The sequence below is a fragment of the Corvus moneduloides genome, chromosome 2 (genome assembly GCF_009650955.1).
Source record: "Corvus moneduloides isolate bCorMon1 chromosome 2, bCorMon1.pri, whole genome shotgun sequence".
Lineage (NCBI taxonomy): Eukaryota > Metazoa > Chordata > Aves > Passeriformes > Corvidae > Corvus > Corvus moneduloides.
Window position 1 is genome coordinate 108,219,392 of NC_045477.1, and position 19,642 is coordinate 108,239,033.

General features: G+C 39.1%; 1 protein-coding gene across 3 annotated transcripts in view; it reads right to left on the reverse strand.

Annotated features, from left to right (window-relative positions):
* Positions 1 to 19,642, reverse strand: part of MAP3K15 (mitogen-activated protein kinase kinase kinase 15) — an 86,518-nt gene that overhangs the window by 30,937 nt on the left and 35,939 nt on the right. For 2 of the 3 annotated variants that reach the window (XM_032100763.1, XM_032100765.1), the window contains exons 4-9: positions 19,117 to 19,188; positions 14,585 to 14,778; positions 12,253 to 12,421; positions 10,853 to 10,959; positions 1,574 to 1,744; positions 606 to 718 (exon numbers count right to left, since the gene is read on the reverse strand). In XM_032100763.1, the coding sequence (XP_031956654.1) occupies positions 606 to 718; positions 1,574 to 1,744; positions 10,853 to 10,959; positions 12,253 to 12,421; positions 14,585 to 14,778; positions 19,117 to 19,188 (826 nt within the window). The remainder of the gene's footprint in view (positions 1 to 605; positions 719 to 1,573; positions 1,745 to 10,852; positions 10,960 to 12,252; positions 12,422 to 14,584; positions 14,779 to 19,116; positions 19,189 to 19,642) is intronic. The other variant, XM_032100764.1, reaches the window with a different exon arrangement.

Here is a 19,642-nt window from a genome sequence, read left to right on the forward strand (position 1 = left end):
GCATTTCAGACAAGATCAGATTCCAAATACAATGTTCAACTATCATCTTCCTAGGAAGTCCTACATATCTGTTTCTATCATGGGATTTTTTTGTAAATGTAAAGTGATGTGTTTCAGTTAGCATGTACATGGAAGATGTGACTGACTCTAGGTAGGCAACTAGTAACAGTCCTGGTAGATCCTTTCAGGCAATACTTCTTGTGTATCTCTCAACTCAGTGACAACAGAAACCCTTTGGATCCATCCCTGGCATTCCTCAGGAGAGCTGGGCCACAATGCCTCTTCCTGTCTTTGTGCCCTGTTGGCTCTACAATGGGATAATCTCTGTGGTGCAGTAAAAGCAGTTTATAGATGGTGCTGAAGTTGGTCCTTTGTTGTTCTCCCATCTCTGGGGCCCTTTAGATGGGCCAGGTTACCAGAAAGCTCTCCAAGGCAGCCAGAAGGAAAATATCCCTCCAAGATCCCTATGCTTTAGAGTGCCATCCAAGATTCACCACTAAAAATCCTGAACTACCTTTTCTGTCTATGCAACCTGCCACTATTTTGTTTCCTTCATAGAGAGACAGGCAGAAAACTTGTCTGTGGCACTGTGTGTGGATATTTACCTATTTTTCTCAGTTCCATAGAGCTTTCAAACTGTTGTCCTGCAACAAGCAGCAAAACTGCAAGGTTAATTCCAGAATACAGAGTTGGCTGGAGTTCAAATCCTTTGCGATACCTGCAGAGAAGAATCAAGACTCACAAACTCACATCATTGTTTAGAAGAACTGAAATAGTGCAAAGTTTTGGTAGGTATTTTAAGCTATTGATTTACTGTAAGGATTATATGGCTAGTTGACACCAATGATCCCAAACCCTTTGTTTTAAAGCTCCATATTCATTAAGGTAACTGAGACACAGCTGACACAGGCTGAATGCCTGCCACTAGCTGATGGATCAAGAGATCCACCTGGAAGCTTTCAAGTTCACTGCATCCATGTTCTGGGAGGGAAGAGAGGTAGTGGGGGAGAATATTTCACAATTACAGTACAAACCCACAGTGCTAAAATTATTGTACTCAGATGTAATTTATACGATTATACAAACATACCTATGTGAACAGTATGTCAGTGAGAGCCTGCGTGCATATGCATGCTATGCCTTAATGTTTTAAGAAAATTTATGACACAGTTTATCACTGTTTTTCCTTATACACAGTAGATCATTGCATTTCCTGGGGATCCAGCATGGAAACCATCCTTGCACAGAGGACCAACATAAGTCCATGATCTCACTTGTATTTCATTTTGGCCTTGAGACACATTAATTATATATTTACTCTACAAAGACACCGGTTAATCAACATCCCTCCCAATAATGTGCATGATTCTATTTCCAGAGGAATTTATAAAGAGAAGCAAGGAAATACATATACAAAGATCTGATGCTCAGTAAACAACTTATTCAAACAGGACCCTGAAAAACAGAGGTAAGTAGAACTGATCTAATTATTACAGCCCTGCTTTTCATATCCAGAAGCAAGAAGTCTGAAAATGTTTTTAAACAGATTTTTTTGGTGTTTTTTTTCTGTTACCATTCAATGGAATGATCTCGACTGTTGGTATCTTTACAGTCAGAATCAAGAAACATATCCTTGTAGATCCTTCCACATAAGCAAAACATGTCTGGAGCAGGGTGATCACATGTCTGCAGTACTTGAAGCATAACGTGTAGTGCCTTCTCTCTGTCACCTGCATTATTTCTTCTGAAATCAAATACAGAGAATAAAATAAATTAGTGCAGACTTGAAACAGTAACTGCAAAATGGGAGAACAACAGTATCCCTCATCTATCCCACAATCCATCCATCATTACTATACACACACTTGACTTTATTTAGACTGATGCATGATTGTTGGTTGACTGATAAAATCCAAATTTACTCTCCTATCATTGGTCTCTGTGTAGCCCTCATCGGAATGGATGCAAACCCAGAACTCTGTGATAAAAATCTGCCACCTAACTTGATCCCTTCCTGTATACACAGACAGACTGCACATCCTGCAATGACAAAAGAGTGCTTGTTTAGTGTTCATTCCTGACAACACTTAACAGAAATGGCCATTTTCAGCATTCAGTGTGACACATCATTCAGCTATGTCCAAGATTTGTAATCTTGAATTCCGAGGATCCAGAAACAATACCAGGAAATACTAACTAATTGCAGGAGAAGCCAGGTCAATCCAATCTTACCCAAACGAATGACAGAGCTCAATATGGAACTTTTGAACTACAATGAGAATAAAAGGGCAAAATTGAACTGTATTTCTTAATTAAAATTCTTCAGATTAGAAAAAGATTTGGAAAATAAACAGCTGTCATACAGCATCTTCTGACAAATATTTAACCATTGTATTAGTAAGAAATCAATGATTAAATAACATCGTTAATATTATTAAACAATCAGAATTTTTGCCTCCGTTTACCTTGTTGTTTTTCTAAGTTTAGAATTCAATATTTACTGCAGAAAGTCACCTAGAACAAACAAGAATGTCTATTTGCAAGAGTAATGCAAACACAGCTTAAGAGTTTAATAGCCTCTTCAACACTTTTTTCATCACCAGAGAGATTTAAAATATTTACCAACCCATTTTTAGAACTGTTTACAATTTTCCAATCCCTATCTAGCTGTTCATGAGCAGGCCTACACGGACTATGACTACTTTGTCAGCAATACCAGTAGCAGATAATGGTTTCTGGTAAATTTATTACTTGCATGCCCCAAAAGGATTAATATTTACTGTAAAGTGGCTGTGTTCCTTAGGTAACCAGCTGATGCAATAAAGACCAGTAACAACATATCTGTAGCAAAATTCAGGCTTCTGCGCATGTTAGGTGACGGAAAACATCTAATAAGATTAAACAGATTTGTAGCTGGTTGTGCAGGCTTTATCCTGCCTTTGATGTCACTGGCACAGCATAAACTTTTACAGCAAGCACTTGAATATTTTTAAAGAATTTTTTCTTCAGATTAATTGCTCTGAAATAAATACTGGTTGTCTCTAATGAGCACATAGGGAGAAAGTTAATATCTTCTTTCAGTTTTACACTAAATAAACAGGGGGTAAAAACTGTGGGGGTAAATCCACTGCACAGATCAGCATGGTCTAACCAACAAACCTCTTCTGAACAAACCGGATTCTTTCACTAAGAATACCCAAGTTTCACTGTTGTTAATATTAACACAGAGAAAATTGAATAAACAGAGCTTAGAACAAAAGTGGCCCTAAAATTAAAGTCCAGCAGCTCCCTGGTTTTGTATATTGTGATCACAGAAGCTGGCATGTGTTCTGAGCTCTTCCTGAAAACACAAGAAATGCACAACTACAACTTAATGCAGAGCACTTCAGCATGGAAACAGAAAATCTAAAAATCACTGCTTTCCCAGACTTGACTCAAGTCTGCCTTATGTGAAAACAGGTTAATTATTAATGTCAATATAAAGAGGTGTTATGTACTGATTGAAAAAAGCATAACTAAAGAAAAAAATACAATGAACAAAGCAAAGCACTGCTTAAAATGGGACACTGTGCAGATTAACATTTCTGGTCATCAAAGGATGAACCTGTATACACCAAATACAACAGTAGGAGAGCATTTCAAAGGACCAAGCCCTAAATAAACACTGTACTAGAGGACTTAAAATGGAAGATATCTCTCTCTTTTAATGGAAAACATATTGTTAAAAAGAATTAAATTCAACAAAATTTAGCACATGACAAGTATAAACTCATCTAACAGGATATTATTAAACAAAAACCAGTTTTGGTATCTTTATATTAGACCCTGTTTTTCACTGCAGCAGAGTTCAATGCCCATTGGGTAATACAAAACCAACACACCAATTACAATAATTTACAAATTTTGGAAGTTACCAGCTTCTACATCCCAAAAAGAGAAAGAAAACCAAGAAAAAAACCCAAACAACCTGAAAGATGACATAGGCTACAAGCAAGTTGTCTGAAGTCAGTATGAAAATATACTGCTAGAAAATATGCAGAACCTGTTACGCTTGACCAAGACAGATTTTCATTTCTTATTTCAGACCCCACACTTTGTCAGGTCAGCATGCCTGACAGCTCATAATTTGTTTCAAGGTGCCTTGAAAGAGGTCTGTGATGTTATCAACAGAGTAGAAGAGATTACTTTAAACCCTTAAGGCTTAGCACTGACTTCTACTTTCTTTTAACCAATCTCAACTATATTAGCTTCCTAATGCTCCCCAGCCCCCATTTAAAGCCACACTAGAACAAATCACAAAAAAAAATGTCATAAAGGACTGCTGGAGGTCAAATAGAATCTCCATCTCAGAGCAGGTCCATCTCCCAGCCGTAGACCATGGCAGCCTTGGCTGTGTCTGAAAAGCTGAATCTATTAAACCTCCAAGGATGGAGATGCCACAGCCTCTCTGAATAGGGAAGGCTGAAACACTGTATATGATGATGCACAGGCATGAGAAGGAAGGCAGAAAATGCTCTCTTTATGGATTAACTTGGTGCACCAGGTGAGATTTGCAAAGTGTATCCCCTGAATATGAAGCTTTATAAGCCAGCGCAGAATCCCTATAGGCTGCTATGGAAAGGACCCTACCAGTTCATTTTACTGCTCCTTGGTGGGTTACAGGCCATCTTGCACTGAAATACAAATGTCCCTCATGGTATCACACAAACAAGTCAACTTTAGGAATGAAACAGAATTTTGAAATAGGCATTTTTCAGTGGTGCTCTTTAACACACAATCTGTTAAACTCTCCACATTTGGGAAAAGATACGTTCTACCTTAAAGAAGTTTGCAGAGACATCCAGTGAAAATATGAGCTACTCTTCATATTTTTTCTGGATTTAGGGGGCACAGTTTTTAGAATCACTAATCACGATCTGAAAATTCTTTCAAAACACAGTTTTAATGGTCAATGAGGTAAGAAAAAAGAGTACTACTACAATTTATTTAGAAATTATACTAAAAAAACCCCACAGGCCTTAAAAAGCATTTCATAAAACTTTTTTCCATACTGGTTTCTTTGTTAACACATTTTAATCCTCTTACTGTAAACCTTACCTTGTGAAAACTTGCACAGAAACCAAACAGAGAAAATCAATCCACATTATCTGAACACAATAGCAGCAGAAGCTGCTACCAGTTAAGAGATGTGCAAGTTACTTACAAAAACTAGGGCAATTATGAAAATATCCTAGTGCTCAATAAAACACTGCCAAATTCCCCCCAAGCACAATGCTAGGAATAAAAGGAAATAAAAAAGGAGTAAAACTTAAAACCAAAAAATCATTCTATCTTTTAAAAATACCTGGCACGCTAATCTTCAGTACTGTGTACAGTTTTAAGCTTTATTTTAAAAAGGAAACTAAACTATTAGGATTAGGGAAAAAAATCAAATCGATGGAATGATCACTGATACATTATCATTTCCGTATGAAGAAATCTTCAATAAACTAAGGTTTTTCAGACAGAAATGGCTACATAGCAATTCTTTTTCCTAAAACAGAAGTTGTCCTGCAGGCCAGTTTTATAGCCTCTAATCACCGCCTCTAAATTAGTGCCAGTGTTCTGCTGCCAGTTTAGTTTTGCCTGACAGCTTGTATCCTCCAGAAACTGCTGGCTGATTCACTTGCCAATTTGCTAGCTTGCTCACTGCAGTTTTGCCACTTGATTTATCTGTCTGCTGATTCTGCCATGTTTCCTCAATCACAGAAGCAGTCTTCTCACTTCCTGGTGTACACAAGCCTCTTGTATCTGTCTCCCTGACTTATCCAACTTTCCACTCCTCCTCTACCTCTCTGAATTACTCTGTAGGGCAACAAACTCATATCTCAGCCTCTCACCTGGAATAATACCTGAACACACAGTAAAGAAAGAAGTTCTTTATTTTTTTTTTCCTTTTCTCTTTGATATCATAGCTCCTCTCTTGCCCTCCAAATCCATCCTCTTGACAGTGAATCCTTCTCTACACTCCAGTCTTTATAAGGAGGCTTAGTCTTAAATATTTCTAAACCAAAAATTCTTCCTGTTTCACAGGCTGGTTTTACCAACTTTAAAGAATTGGCATGGTTACAGAGCTAGAACTACACTCAGTGAACCAGGCCTTTGTCCAACAAAGTTAACAGGAAAAGCATGGATTTCACGGGAACAAGAATCAGCTCACTCTGTAGGTAACAACAAGTGGTGTAATCTTCTTTTTTTTCAGCTTTTTGTTCACATCTTCCCCTGTATGGTTTGTTTCCATCTATCTAGATGGGGAAAACTATATTTGACAAAAAACTCTTGTATTAATGAAAAGTATTTTTTTCAAGGGAATCCAGCTTTGGTTTCCTTTTTATTTCATGTCTTAATGACTCCATAGCAGATGACCTGAACTACTACTAACTGTATAGAAATCTACAGCAAACACATTTTTAAAAATTCTTAACTATTAAGAAATATGACAACTCGTTTTAGAGTTAGAGTTATTGCACTTGCATTCTCATTTAAAACCAGAAACTAATCTCTGAGTGTTGGGGTTTTAAGAGCTCTCCTGTTTTTGTTTTTTTTTCTGTTAAAGGAATTTTCCCCATACTTGCTGCTAGGGGGACAAATGGCTGGGTATATAAGAAAAACAAAAGAGCTGGCTACGGAGTGGGGCGCATCTGGCTACTCTTTTGTTTCATCTGGGTGTGTGGGCAGTCGGTCTCCAGCACTTGGACAGAGAGGGAGGCTGCTTTCTTCGGCTGCTTTTTTTTTTTTCCTTCTGCTGCAGAAACCCCGGGATCCCAAGCCCGCCTTCCCTGCCCCGCTGGGAGCCGGGCTGTGGCCGCCCTGCCCCGCCGCTGCTTCGAGCCTTCGCTGCGCTGTAGCCGTGCTCACCCTGCCTGCCCAGACCTCCGGGGGGTTCCCCGTTTGGATACATCTCGTCTGCCACCCGGGATTTGTGCTCGTCCCTGCCGTTCCAGCCTGCTGTTCCCGAGGCTCCGGCCGGACACCGGGATCGGCTGCCCAGGGGTTTGTGAAGCCTTTGTCCCATCCCTTCCCGGGATCCCCGGGCACCGGTGCCGCGTGCTCCCCGAGCTCGCTCCGGAGCGCCCCCTGCAGCCGCGGGGGAACCATCGCACCTGCCCTGCTCACCGGGAGCCACCAGCGCCCCTGCCGGCTGCGAGCGGAACTGCACCCGAGGGGAAAGGGCCTGACAGCCGAGAAGGCCGGCACTGGGTTTGTGATTGTTCGCTGTTACTGCCAGAGTTATTGCTGCTTGTTTGACTGGTTATACACATATAGATATATAATAGCAAAGAACTGTTATTCCTATTTCCCATATCTTTGCCTAAAAGCCCTTGATTTCAAAATTATAATAACTCGGAGGGAAGGGGGTTGCATCAGCCATTCCAAGGGGGGCTCCTGCCTTCCTTAGCAGACACCTGTCTTTCAAACCAAGACACTGAGTTAAGACACATTTTACTGAGGATGTAATTTTATCGTAGAACCTTCAATATTTGAAACAGTGAATGAGGAAAACAAGACCCTAAATTAGGCTTTGAAAAGAAGTAAATTTGCAAGCCTCCAGACAGATATGACAAAGAAAAAAACTAGCTTTTTCGCCTCCCTCATATACACTTCAGGTACTTCATGAAAACCAGGCATATAAAATGAGGAGGCCCACATGTTTTTTACTAAATTTGAGTAATCACAGAACAGAACATTTTTAATACCCCAGTGTTTATCAATGGGAACAATTTTCTGTAGCCACTATTATTCCCAATTACTAGTGATTTTCTACTTGCACCCTATTACACCCTTCACTTGTTAATTGCCTTCTTTTATTATGGTACAGGAATATGTTGCTTGTTAAAACACAGCATGCTGAGTTAAATAATAGTGACTGCAGCTGTCCTCATCTTTAATATAAAGGAAGATAGAAGTGCCCTGGAAATAGAATGAAATATTAACAGTTCTGGCCTCATGCCAGGACTGGGTTTGGTTTTAAAGTCTACTCTGTTTTGAACAGAATCTGGCATACTCTTGGGCTTCTTTGCAATCTTCCAGAACTTGGTAACTCCAGCCCTAGTAAATAAGACCAATTAGAAAATTGTCCTTACACAGTGCCTGCCTCCCAGGCAAGGTGCACCCATGGACTGAAACAAACAATCTGGAACATCAACATCTGGAACACCAGCCCTCAATTGCACAGCATCTTCACACCACAGCTGTGAATACAAATATTGAAAATATTCATGTTGCACATTTGGACTGAACTTACACCTAAAGAGGTTTAAATTAAGATACAACCAGCTAGGAGGCAACAGTGTCTTAAACCAGCCCGTGTCTGTACAGAAGACAGCACTCTGCTCTGTTCCTGTGTTACAGCCAAATTACTTAGCTTAAGACACTGGAAAAGCAACAGCCTTTTTCTCCCTAGGACTTCTAAACAAGCACCTGGGAGAGTGATATATTCAGATTGCCCAGGCTTGGAAACAAGCATAAGCCTGTCATTGCAAACACTCATTGTTAGCTTCTGATAATAGACATTAGAGATAACAAATCCAAGATGCTCTCAATTCAGCTCTGAAACGGCAACCAGAGAGGAAGACAGCAATCTAGGAGAGGGGCTGTGCTTAAACACCTGCCATATGAATCAGGGTTCCAGAAATCAGCATGGAAGTGTCTGCCTGCCCTACGTATGACAGTAAGTGCCTTAGTACCTGTCTGCACAGCACCCACCAGCCAGGCCCAGGCTTGCTTTGCTCATGATCCAAGCCAGGTCAGACCCAGGCTGGCTCCGAGGCAGAGGACATGCAGCTAGGCTGGAATGCTGCAGTGTCTAAAGTAAAACACTCCTGGTCCCTTGCCTTAGCATTACTTGTTTACCTGGTCCTACACACAACTGTACTTCACACTGGGCTTGTGTCCACCTGCAGAACCAGCAGAGCCCTGAGGTGCCCAGAAACAACCCTGCAGCCCTTCTGCCACAGCACTGGCTCTGCAGCAGCAGAATAACTGACTTGACAATGGAGTGAGATTAATGGCCAAGAGAACTCAGTTAGAGAGTCCAAGAGGAAATAAACTAATTACTCTCTCTGGATCACAGTTCTAGTATACTTTTAAATGAAATTAAGCACATATTAATATTCTTCAGGGTCAGATATTCTTACAGCTGCTAATTCTGTTCTGCATATGATGTATTTTTTTCCTGGCGGGCTCAATCAGCTGTACTGAGCGACATTAATACTGTTCTGTATCCTGAAATTAATAGAATATGAAGTGAAAACATAGTTCTTTATTTTTAAAGACAGGTTCTGATAGAACTCACTAAAAATAATTTGGTTTTAAAACAGACTAAATTAGGGATTAAAAAATTTCATGGAAGTAAGATGCTAAATGAAACATTTTAGGGGTCATTTTGAACTAAGTGTACTTGCTCAAAAAATATTTAAGTCTCAGCTTTTGAGTTTTGTCCATCATTTTGTTTGAAGAAGGCAAAAACACCTGTAGAAGCTACATTCTGCATTCTTACCAATGAAAAAACAGCCATTTATTTCTGAAAAAACTTTTCTACAGAAATGTCTAAATTGTTCCCAGAAGAAAACAAGGAGAGTCATGCTGGTTTGGGCTAATAATCAATTTAATGAAAGCTGTTGACAGGGAGAGCATGTGCATGAGCAATTAATTCTATCTTGTCTTACCAGGGTGCTATTGGCATTGTCAAAACAGAAGATTTAATGGCATGGGTTTCACATGCTGCTCAAAATACAAAGAATTTGAAGACCAAGAGAGTAAAGGAGCTTGCCAATTTTGTTATGTACATCTAAATGAAAAAGTTTTAAAACTGATTATGTGAAGACATTACCTAAGGACAAGGCATGATCCTAGCATTATTCTTACCAGCAAATTTAAACATTTTGAGTCAAATTCCTGAAATATTTTTTTTAAATTCTGAAAAATAAGGCTAAATCCATATGCAGTAATTTTCTGAGCAATAGTTTAGTGTTTACTCTTATGTCTGATGAAACTGTCAGATAGGACCAGATTTATTACCATTTTCCATAAAATGACATAGGAACTGGTTTTCTAGATCTATTATTAAGTTCTTATTCCCTTTGATTTATGCCATCCTGATGTTGTCCAACGCTAATTTTAAGTTAGCTTGCAGGTCACAATCTTTAATAGTATGTGGATTGCATCTGGCAAATTACTTTTATTATTACATATGATTTCATTTGCATAGGATCTATTTTCTCTGACATAATCTTAATGTAATTTCTTTAGAAATTGAGTAATTACTATACATAGGTACTACAAAAATCTGTACCTAACTAGGAGAGTTCAATAATACTTCAGTGTTTCCTAAAGCAGTGACGTCCCTGTAGGTCCTGATGACCTTGCAGTCCTTCAAGGAAACTCTACCATGAATGTGTATTCATGGATCAAGCAGTGCTTATTACCTATTACTTTAGTAAGTCACTCATAACTCTATCACACTAAACTTTTCAAGTCATTCAGAATAATCAGTGACTCAGAATAAATAATCTCTGACTGACCAAGAACCCTTTGGTATCACTGGAGTCTTTTGCAGTTAGTCAGGTGGCCTTTGGAACAGATCCACTCTCTCCTGATTGTTGACAAAGTGATGGTTGTAGGAAAACAACAATTTCAAAAGTTACAAACTGTCCTGGTGCACAGTAAGTATGGGATTAAGGAGACATGACTGTGATGAATATTAATGTCTGCAGAAAGGGAAGGGAATTTGATATTATCTGCACTATAAATTTATATATAAGCCAATATGGAACAGCAATAAAATGAAAGAACTTCAATCAATCATCCTTACCGATTCAATGCAAAAGCATAATGAAACTTAATATTGTGTTGATCAGCCAGATCACAGGTAGGAAGCATTTCTAGTGTTTCTACCAGCTTCACCATAGCATCATAATCCTGGGACAAAATTATAAAAAGATAAAAAAGATTGAAGTAGAATAAACTAAAAGCAGAAGAAAGCATCACTGAACTAAAATGTATCACAATCACTAGACAGTTTCTCTGGTGACTGTTCCTAAAAGAGTCAGAGAAACATCCACGAAGGGTACATAGGAATAAACAGGGATTTTGTCTATCCATGTCAGTGCTTGCCTCTTCCTCACCACAATGCCTAAACTACTGAATCCCTGTAGCCAGTTTGATCACTAACACTCCCAGCACCAGAAGAAGAGGTGATGAGTCTGGCTCTTTCAGGCCTTATTAAGGTCTTCTGACAAATGACACTTCACCAGGTCACCGTGGACTTGAGCAGAGCTGCCTCTGAAGTACATCAGCCACTTGTACATTCATTTTGGTTTCTCATGGGTAACCCACATCTACAGGGTCGAAGAGGCCAGTTTACTGACATCTCAAAAGGCTTCACGTTACTTCATCTCATGTTACTCATGTTTTGAGATGAGTACATTTCTCAAGGGACACCTTTCACGATCACCAGAGCAGACGTTGGATGAATGAAGTTGGATGAAGTGCTGCAGGAAAATATGCATTTCATAATGGAAAGTTGGGCAATGAAGGATGATGTGGTCACCCATTGCTCTCACAACCCATTTATACACAAGAAATAACCAACTTAGCTCCTGATGGGAAAAAAAGTTCTATAGAATGGTTGGACTTATATTTGAAAATGGATGTTAAACACAAAGACTGTCAATTTGGAAAGACAGCACACAGGCTGTGTTTTAGCAAAAGCAGAACTTACTTTAAAAAATAAAACCAAGAAAAAAGGTGCAGTTATATTCTAAAATAAAATTAATGTTTTGTTGAATTATAGCTCTCGATTTGGGCATCTCTAGCCAATACAATGGTCATAACAAATACATTTTCTTCATTTCTAAACATATCTAACTTTATGGGGGGAGGGATGAAAAGTAGGGGAGGGCATGGCAAGCATCTTGATTCAGTGGGGATTTTCACCTTTTTTCTTTTTAAGAAAGTTAAAAATTACTAAAAACAAAGGGAGAGACCTCGGGAAGTCACCTAATCTGTGTCTCTTGTTCACAGGCAAAAGGAGTAAGAGTCTCTATCCCCTTAAACTGCCCAACAGACAAGTCAAACTCTTAAACAATGTAACAATTGTACCCATTTAGTGTTAGCTTTGAATCACTGCTTAACAAACAACGAAGTACAGGAGAACAAACAAGAGCCAAAATTGCATAGTAAAATAATCCACTTTAGTCTTCAAGCACATACCTGAATATCTCTGTAAGAAAGAAGCAGGTTTATGACAATGTCAGAAGTCAGCACTTCAGTATTATCCATACGAAGCTTAATCCTGGCCAGCTCCTTCGCCAGTTCATCTCCTTGGTACTTCTCTCTAGCTTTTCTAATGTCATTTAGCAGTGTTTCTTTATAATAGGCACTAAAGAAATAAAAGAAACATAGGGGAAGAAAGACTGTTAGATATTTCTTATGAAACATGGCTATATTTCTAATAAAAAGTACCATTTCCTCAGAGTGAGGTAAACATCAAATGTTTCCATATTTTTCAATAACTACTTAGAAATATTCCACCCTGCCCCACCTCAGACTGTAGGGCTATGGATCAATACGTTTATTATCAGGATCGTGAGGCAGTTTTACCAACATAAGAAAACTGGAGGATTTCTTTACCCCATTAGTGACCCTGACAGATGTGGTACTTTGTATCATAAAGAAGACAGCATCTGGGATAATAAAATCACACAGAGAAGAAACACCAGCATGATGTAAAGAGGAGATATATTACTTTATCATGAAAGTTGGAAGGAGACTTTCAAACACACAAACTAAAACAAAAACAAGCCAACAAAAGCTGATTTAGTTGCAATCTCTTTGATGAACATAATACATAATGTGGGCAGGATCTATGCAAAAGCCTCCAATAAGTACATCTTATTTACACTAACATTGGTGCACAATCCAACATCAGCGCTTTTGTAAATTGAAAAATAATATCTATATTGCCAGTATGACAAGTTTGAATGGCCTGAACCAGCTACCTAGGGATAAATTTATCCTGGAGAAGGTTATGGAGTCTGTAGTTTGAGAGTCAGCAGGTGTCACCTGACAATACTGCATACAATCCCTTTCTTGTTTACAAGTGAGTCTTTCAAAGTATTAAGCCTTGCTTAGTATAAGTCCTACACACAGCAAAGAAAATTAAGTTCTCTGTCTCATTCACATTATCATCAAAGCAGCAAGGTCACAGTAAGCACCACTGGCAAGCACAGCCCCATACAGTGCAAGCACAGAAATGAGGCTGAGAAGCAGGTGTGGACTGTAAGGGGGAATCAAGACCACCCAATACCCCCAAAGACCTCCAACCCTTTTCCAGAAAGATCTACAAGAACAGACTGCATGTAACTAATCTGCATAGAAAGTGAGAAACTGATCTCCAGGGTGGGGAAAACTTATCTATAAAAAGGTACCCCAAAAAATTCCAGGGTGCTTGCTCTGCATATGCATCCCAGGACCATGGAAACCCCAGCTGGATTGACACTGGAGCCAGGATGGGTGATCTCTCTTTCTTTCCTCCTCTTTGACCCTTTTTAATTCATGTCTCTCTTTCTCTCTTCCCTTTCACCCTAGCCCTTTATTCAAAACCCTCTGCTGTGCCTTATACTAGGTGGTCAGGGACTAAAACACCAATTTCCATGCCAAGTGTGCAGTTTACTAATAAACCTTTGCAAACTTTTGCAGACCCTTTGACTTTTGTCATTCCTTTCAACTGTGAGCATCTAGGAATCCCTTCCCCTTCAGGGTAAGATGTCACAGCAGGGTCATCCATGGGATTGCAAGGATGGGACCACAAAATAGAAGTAGTTTTTTAGGCAAGCTTTTCACTTGGGTGGGATGGCAATGGGGAAACAAAGAAATCTGAGGGCCCTCAGTGCAACCTCATGCTACAGATACTAGAAAAATTAAAAACCAGCAGCTTGGTCTGAGTGTTTTGCAGAAATATACACAAAACAGGACTAGATGCAGAGTACAGCATGAGCAAGACAGACCTCCTTCTCCAGCCCCAATTCCCAAAACTCCAACAGTCCCTTGCAGAAATGGCTAAGCAGTGTCATGTTTTTATTTCTATCAGAATATTTAAAAATAAAATCAAACCATGAAAATTACAATTGATTGCCTACTGCTGTTTTGGTTTTTTTTTGGCTTTTTTTTTTTTTTTTTTGGATGACAGAAAAGGACAGTGTTTGGCTTTGAGCTCTATGAAGAATCTATGAGGTTAGCTCCCATTACAACCTTATGCACTGTAATTTAAACTTAAGCACTTTATCCTACCCACGGACTGCCTTTGCTTTCTGGAAAGTATCTATAAATCATATTTTAGCATAACATGGTTAGTTAGCTGCAACAGCTGCAGGACAGGAATACAAAAAGCAGTAGAGTTAGCAGCTTCTTTTAACACTATATTAAGTGCAGTTAAAAATAAAAAATCAAAAATCAATGCTACTAGAAATTCTGCATCTCCTTTTTTCATTATATCAAAAAGAGACTATCAAAGGCTCTGGAACTGTATCTGTTGTAACATTACCATGATGTAACATGGACATCCTTGAGAAGGCTGAGAAACTTGTCCACCAGTGGGACACAAAGTGGCCCCAGGATATTGTCCCAGCTGGGCTGCATGTACTCAGAGGCTCTTCGTTGGGCATCACTTTCACAGCAAAAGTAGTCAGCACAAGGTGTGACAATGTATGGAATAAAATAATAATTGCCACTTGAAGCCTAAAATTAAAACAATCACAGTTTAGAAAACAAGTGAAAGTGTAAATATACTTGTGTATACACAGAATCTTTTGCTGACAGAAAAAACACCTGGAGTAGTGTATGAAGTTTTAGTGCACTGTTTAACACAAGATTTGCAAGCATTAAATTCAAGGAAATTTGTGTGGAAGAGTTACAAATATTACCAAAGCTGATGAATAAGGCTCCAGGTCTGTTAAGTGACAATACAACAAAACTGTTCAATTTTTCCTTTTAATGTAATGCACAGACCCTAGTAGGGTCTGACAGTTACCAGCTAATTTTCTGTTCACAGATTTTTGGGGTCAGAGATGTACTTGCATCCTCTAGGTTCACCCTGTGCTTTGAAAGATATGATGCAGAGCTTCACACAATGAGAGAAATATAGAAACACAGACACTGGAAGGACTTTATAGAGATGTTTAATCCAGAGAAGCCTACAAAACATCTCCTGCATGCTACCATCAAAAATTTAACCAACCAAACCTCAAAACTTTGAAATGTTTTGTAATAGATGTAGGACTTGTAACATAAAACTTTAGAAGCAAAGCCCAAAAAACCTTAATATGCCACATAAAATGTGTGAATACAGTCAAGGTGCTGAAATGGGTGAGGACACAAGAAACGCCCTTCAGAGCCCAAAATCAGCAAGCACAGAGTTTTCAGCTCCTGATCAAGGACCCAGAAACCACACCTCTATGATGTTTTCCACAGCTGGGAGAAGCAGCTGCATCCCATTCTAGCTATGACAATTCTCTGGTGAACTTTATATTTGAGAGTAAGTAGATGGGAACACTGAGGCATAGGTCAATAGGATATATCTGCCATGATCAACTACCACTACGCTGGAGATATCGTGGCACTGAACATCTACAGCAAAATCATACCTTTCATTGTTTCATCTAAGCATACAGAAAAGCCGTAGCCATTTATGGTCACCTTGAACAATGGGAGAATGCTGAGATAATGAAAAGAATGGATATGAAGATGGCACATTTTTGAATGAATTAATAAACTAGACAGGAGAAGCAGATTGTTCACAGGAATTTAAAAATGTAGGGCATGCAGCTACTAAAACTACAGATAAAAAGTCTGTATCAGTACATTGTGTTGCTGATCCGAGTTTGTGAGGATTAAGAATTTAAAACCATTTCTAAAGGATAAAGACCGTCACATTCCTTCCTTCCCAACCCTAAATTACATTATCCCTGTTATAACAATATAATTATCTGCTAGATTGTGATCTTGACTTCCCAATAAAAAAGTCAGAAAAACTTTATCCCAAGCTACCAATATGTCAGCACAATTTTGTCTCAGCTTTATTCAAATAAACAGTAAGTTCACTGCAATACAAAAGCCGCTTGTGTATAAACTCTATTCTTGAACCTGTAACAGCAAAGTAGCTCTTCCTGCAATGAAAAAAGCCCATCCAATTTGAAAGGGTGATATATCTTGAGATGCAAAGAGCTGCAGTTATCTACTGAAAAAGCAATGAAATTTTCAGAAAAAATTAAAATGCACGTGTGAAACACTCTATTAATCTTATCCTCAAGCACTGTATTCTTATCCAGCCAACGCATCATCTACTTGACTTTGAGTTCGTTTCCTTTTGCATAGTGAAATCTATGCAACTAAACCCTCCTGTCTTCTAGCTTCTTCTGTCCAATATTTACATATAATAAACTATAAAAACCTTTCATATAGACTGCACGACCTAAAAAAGGCTTTCTTATCTTCATTATGTAAAAAAACAGTCCACCTATTTTTCTTATGCTAACAAGAATTAGAGATGGCTGAAAGTATCACCTTTGCTTCTTCTGATCTTCTATTCAGGATGCTGGTCTCTGATACCAAAAGCTAATAATTTTGAAAATTACTGTCTTGTGATACAACAACTATTGCCTTTTTAACATCATGAATAAATGGCTTAGGTATATATGAAGTAACGTATACAGCAACTCTACCTGCATAAAATCTATAAATTATGACTTATTTAATTGTAGTAGAATAATAACTTCATAGCTTATCAAGACTGTATGATGAGTTGGTTAATTTCAGAATTAGAAGCTAAGGTATATTAATTGTCTGGTTTCAGGAAATTTTAAGTTAAAAATTACAGCCAGGCAGACTAAAAAACCTTCAAGACTCTGAATACTCATCTGCCAGCCAATAATGTATGTCAGCGCTGAAACTTTTGTATTTAAGCACAACATTTTAAAATCTACCACAAGACAAGCCACAAGTTTAAGAACATAAAAAATACCCCAGAAGATAATTGCAAATAAGTTGAAAGAGGTACCTGTTCTTCAAGTGAAATGATTACAGGAATTAAGCAGAAAGCCATGCCTTTGCTGAGAGGTTGAAAGAGTGAGGCCCACATAGGCCATTTTTAGGCCCTGGGCAAGCCAGGACAAATGTAGAGTGATTTTTGTCTTAAAATACCTTCAAAATATTTTTTTTAATGCAGCTAAAAATAAACTGTTGATCTTAACATAAACAGGTTTTTTTATTGTACTGCTAAAGTTATTCTGGTGCAACTGTCACTTTGTGACAGAGATGCTACACTCAAATTAAAGGTGGGTTTTTTCCCAGATAAATAACATTGAGTAAAAATCTCTTCATTTTCAGAGAGGGAATTATGCCTGCCTAGCTAATAGTAAAATTATTTTACTTGAGCCCTGCTATTAACTTTGCCACTCATTCAAGTATCAGGAGTGCTTACCCCACCTTACTAAGCAGTTAGAAGGAAAACACAGAAGGTAACAGAAAATGAACTGCAGTCATTCCAAGAATGAGTAAGCTCCTGAATTTTCAGGGAGCTGAACTCACTGCTGTCTTAAGTATTAGGGTTTTCACTGTTGTTTTCTGTGACATCACATTCCTATCCATCTTGCCATACAGGCATGTACTGGATTTGCATGGCCGGGTTTTGGTAGTGGGAGGGCCTGGGGGGTGGCTTCTGTGAGAAGCTGCTGGAAACTTCCTCCATGTCCAGCAAAGCCAATGGCAGCCAGCTCCAAGAGAGACGTGCTGCTGGCCAAGGCTGGGCCAGTTAGAAATGATGGTAACTCCTCTGTGACAACAGATTTGAGAAGAACGAAAAAAGTTATTGCATAGGTGTAAGTGCGGTCAGAGAAGAGTGGGCTGAGAATATATGAGGAACAACTCTGCAGACACCAAGGTCAGTGCAGAAGGAGGGGCAGGAGGTGCTCCAGATGTTGGAGCTGAGATTCCCCTGCAGCCTGTGGTAAAGACCATGGTGAGGCAGCTGTGCCCCTGCAGCCCATGGGGATCCACAGGGATGCAGAGATCCACCTGCAGCCCATGGGGATCCACAGGGATGCAGAGATCCACCTGCAGCCCATGGAGGAGTCCCACACTGAACAGGTGGATGCCTGAGAGGAGGCACACCCCATTTGAATCCTGTGCTGGTGCAGGCTCCTGGCAGGGACCTGCAGACCTATAGAGAGTGGAGTCCAGACTGGAGCAGGTTTCCAGGTAGCACTTGTGACCCCATGAGGGACTCACACTGGAGCAGGCTGCGCCTGAAGGACTGCACCCCAGGGAAGAGTGACCCACGTTGCAGCAGTCTGTGGAGAACTGTTGCTTATGGGATGGACTCACACTGGTGAAGCTCATGGAGAACTTGTGGAAGGGACCCCATGCTGGAGCACGGGAATGACTCCTCTCCCTGAACAGTGGGAGAAACACTGTGTGATGAACTCACCATAACCCCCATTCCCTGTCTCTCTGCACTGCTGGGATAGGAGGTCTAGCTTGAAAGGAGAGAGGGTGGGGGTAAGGTGTTTTTAATGTTTTATTTTACTTCATATTATCCTGCTCTGATTTTGTTACTAATAAATTCACTTATTATCTCTAATTCAAGCCTGGTTTGACCATGACAGTTTTTGGTGAGTGATCCCTTCCAGTCCTTACCTCACGAACCCTTTGTTATATTTTCTCTCTCCTGTCCGGCAGCAGAGGGGCGTGAGAAAGTGGCTCTGGTGGGTGCCTGGAATCCAGCCAGGGTCAACCCACTACAGTGGCTAAGATATTATAAACTTCCAAAAAATACTTCCTCTTCTAAAGTTGAATAAATGCAGTATTTTTATGTAAAGACTGTGAAGAGAATTATCACAAGACAAACACTTTCTATGCCCAGGATCTAGCTTGCAAGGAGCAGTAACTCGAATCACCTTGAAGGAGAGACCCTACCAAGCACTATTCTTAAATCATCCTTATACATTTTTACATGTCTAGAAACACAGTGAAAGAATGGCATATCTATTCAACAGAAAGTAGATTTAAAGTGATACATACTTTGCCTATTAAATTACCACTGTGGTATTCAGGAGGTACTTGAACACGAAGAAAAGTTTTGAGGTTGGCAACCTACTCCAAGTCGAAATAAAACAACAAAGAGGAAAACACCACCACAAAACACCATAAGAATCAAAAAGACAGACATGACACATGAATAAAGAAATAATTAAAGAAAGAAACAACAGAAAATGAGTATAGATATTTACAGCAAGACAATATTCAAAAGGCCAAGAAAACAATTCAATACTTTGGGATTTCTCTTATCTATCTTATCTTTTGGATTTCTCTTATCTATTTACATGATTTATATGTCTATACATCTCCTTGTGTCATCATTAAGATGTTTTCAGGTCTTACTTTTATGAACCTGTCAGATTCATTATCTGGTTAGTTAACTATAATCCATTGCTTGAGATGGTAGTATTTCCATACAAAGTAACTTTCATACATAAATTTTAAAAGCCTTAGTTTTCATTATCTAAAGTAACAGTAGCATATTTCATCATTAAAAGCATTAAAAGTA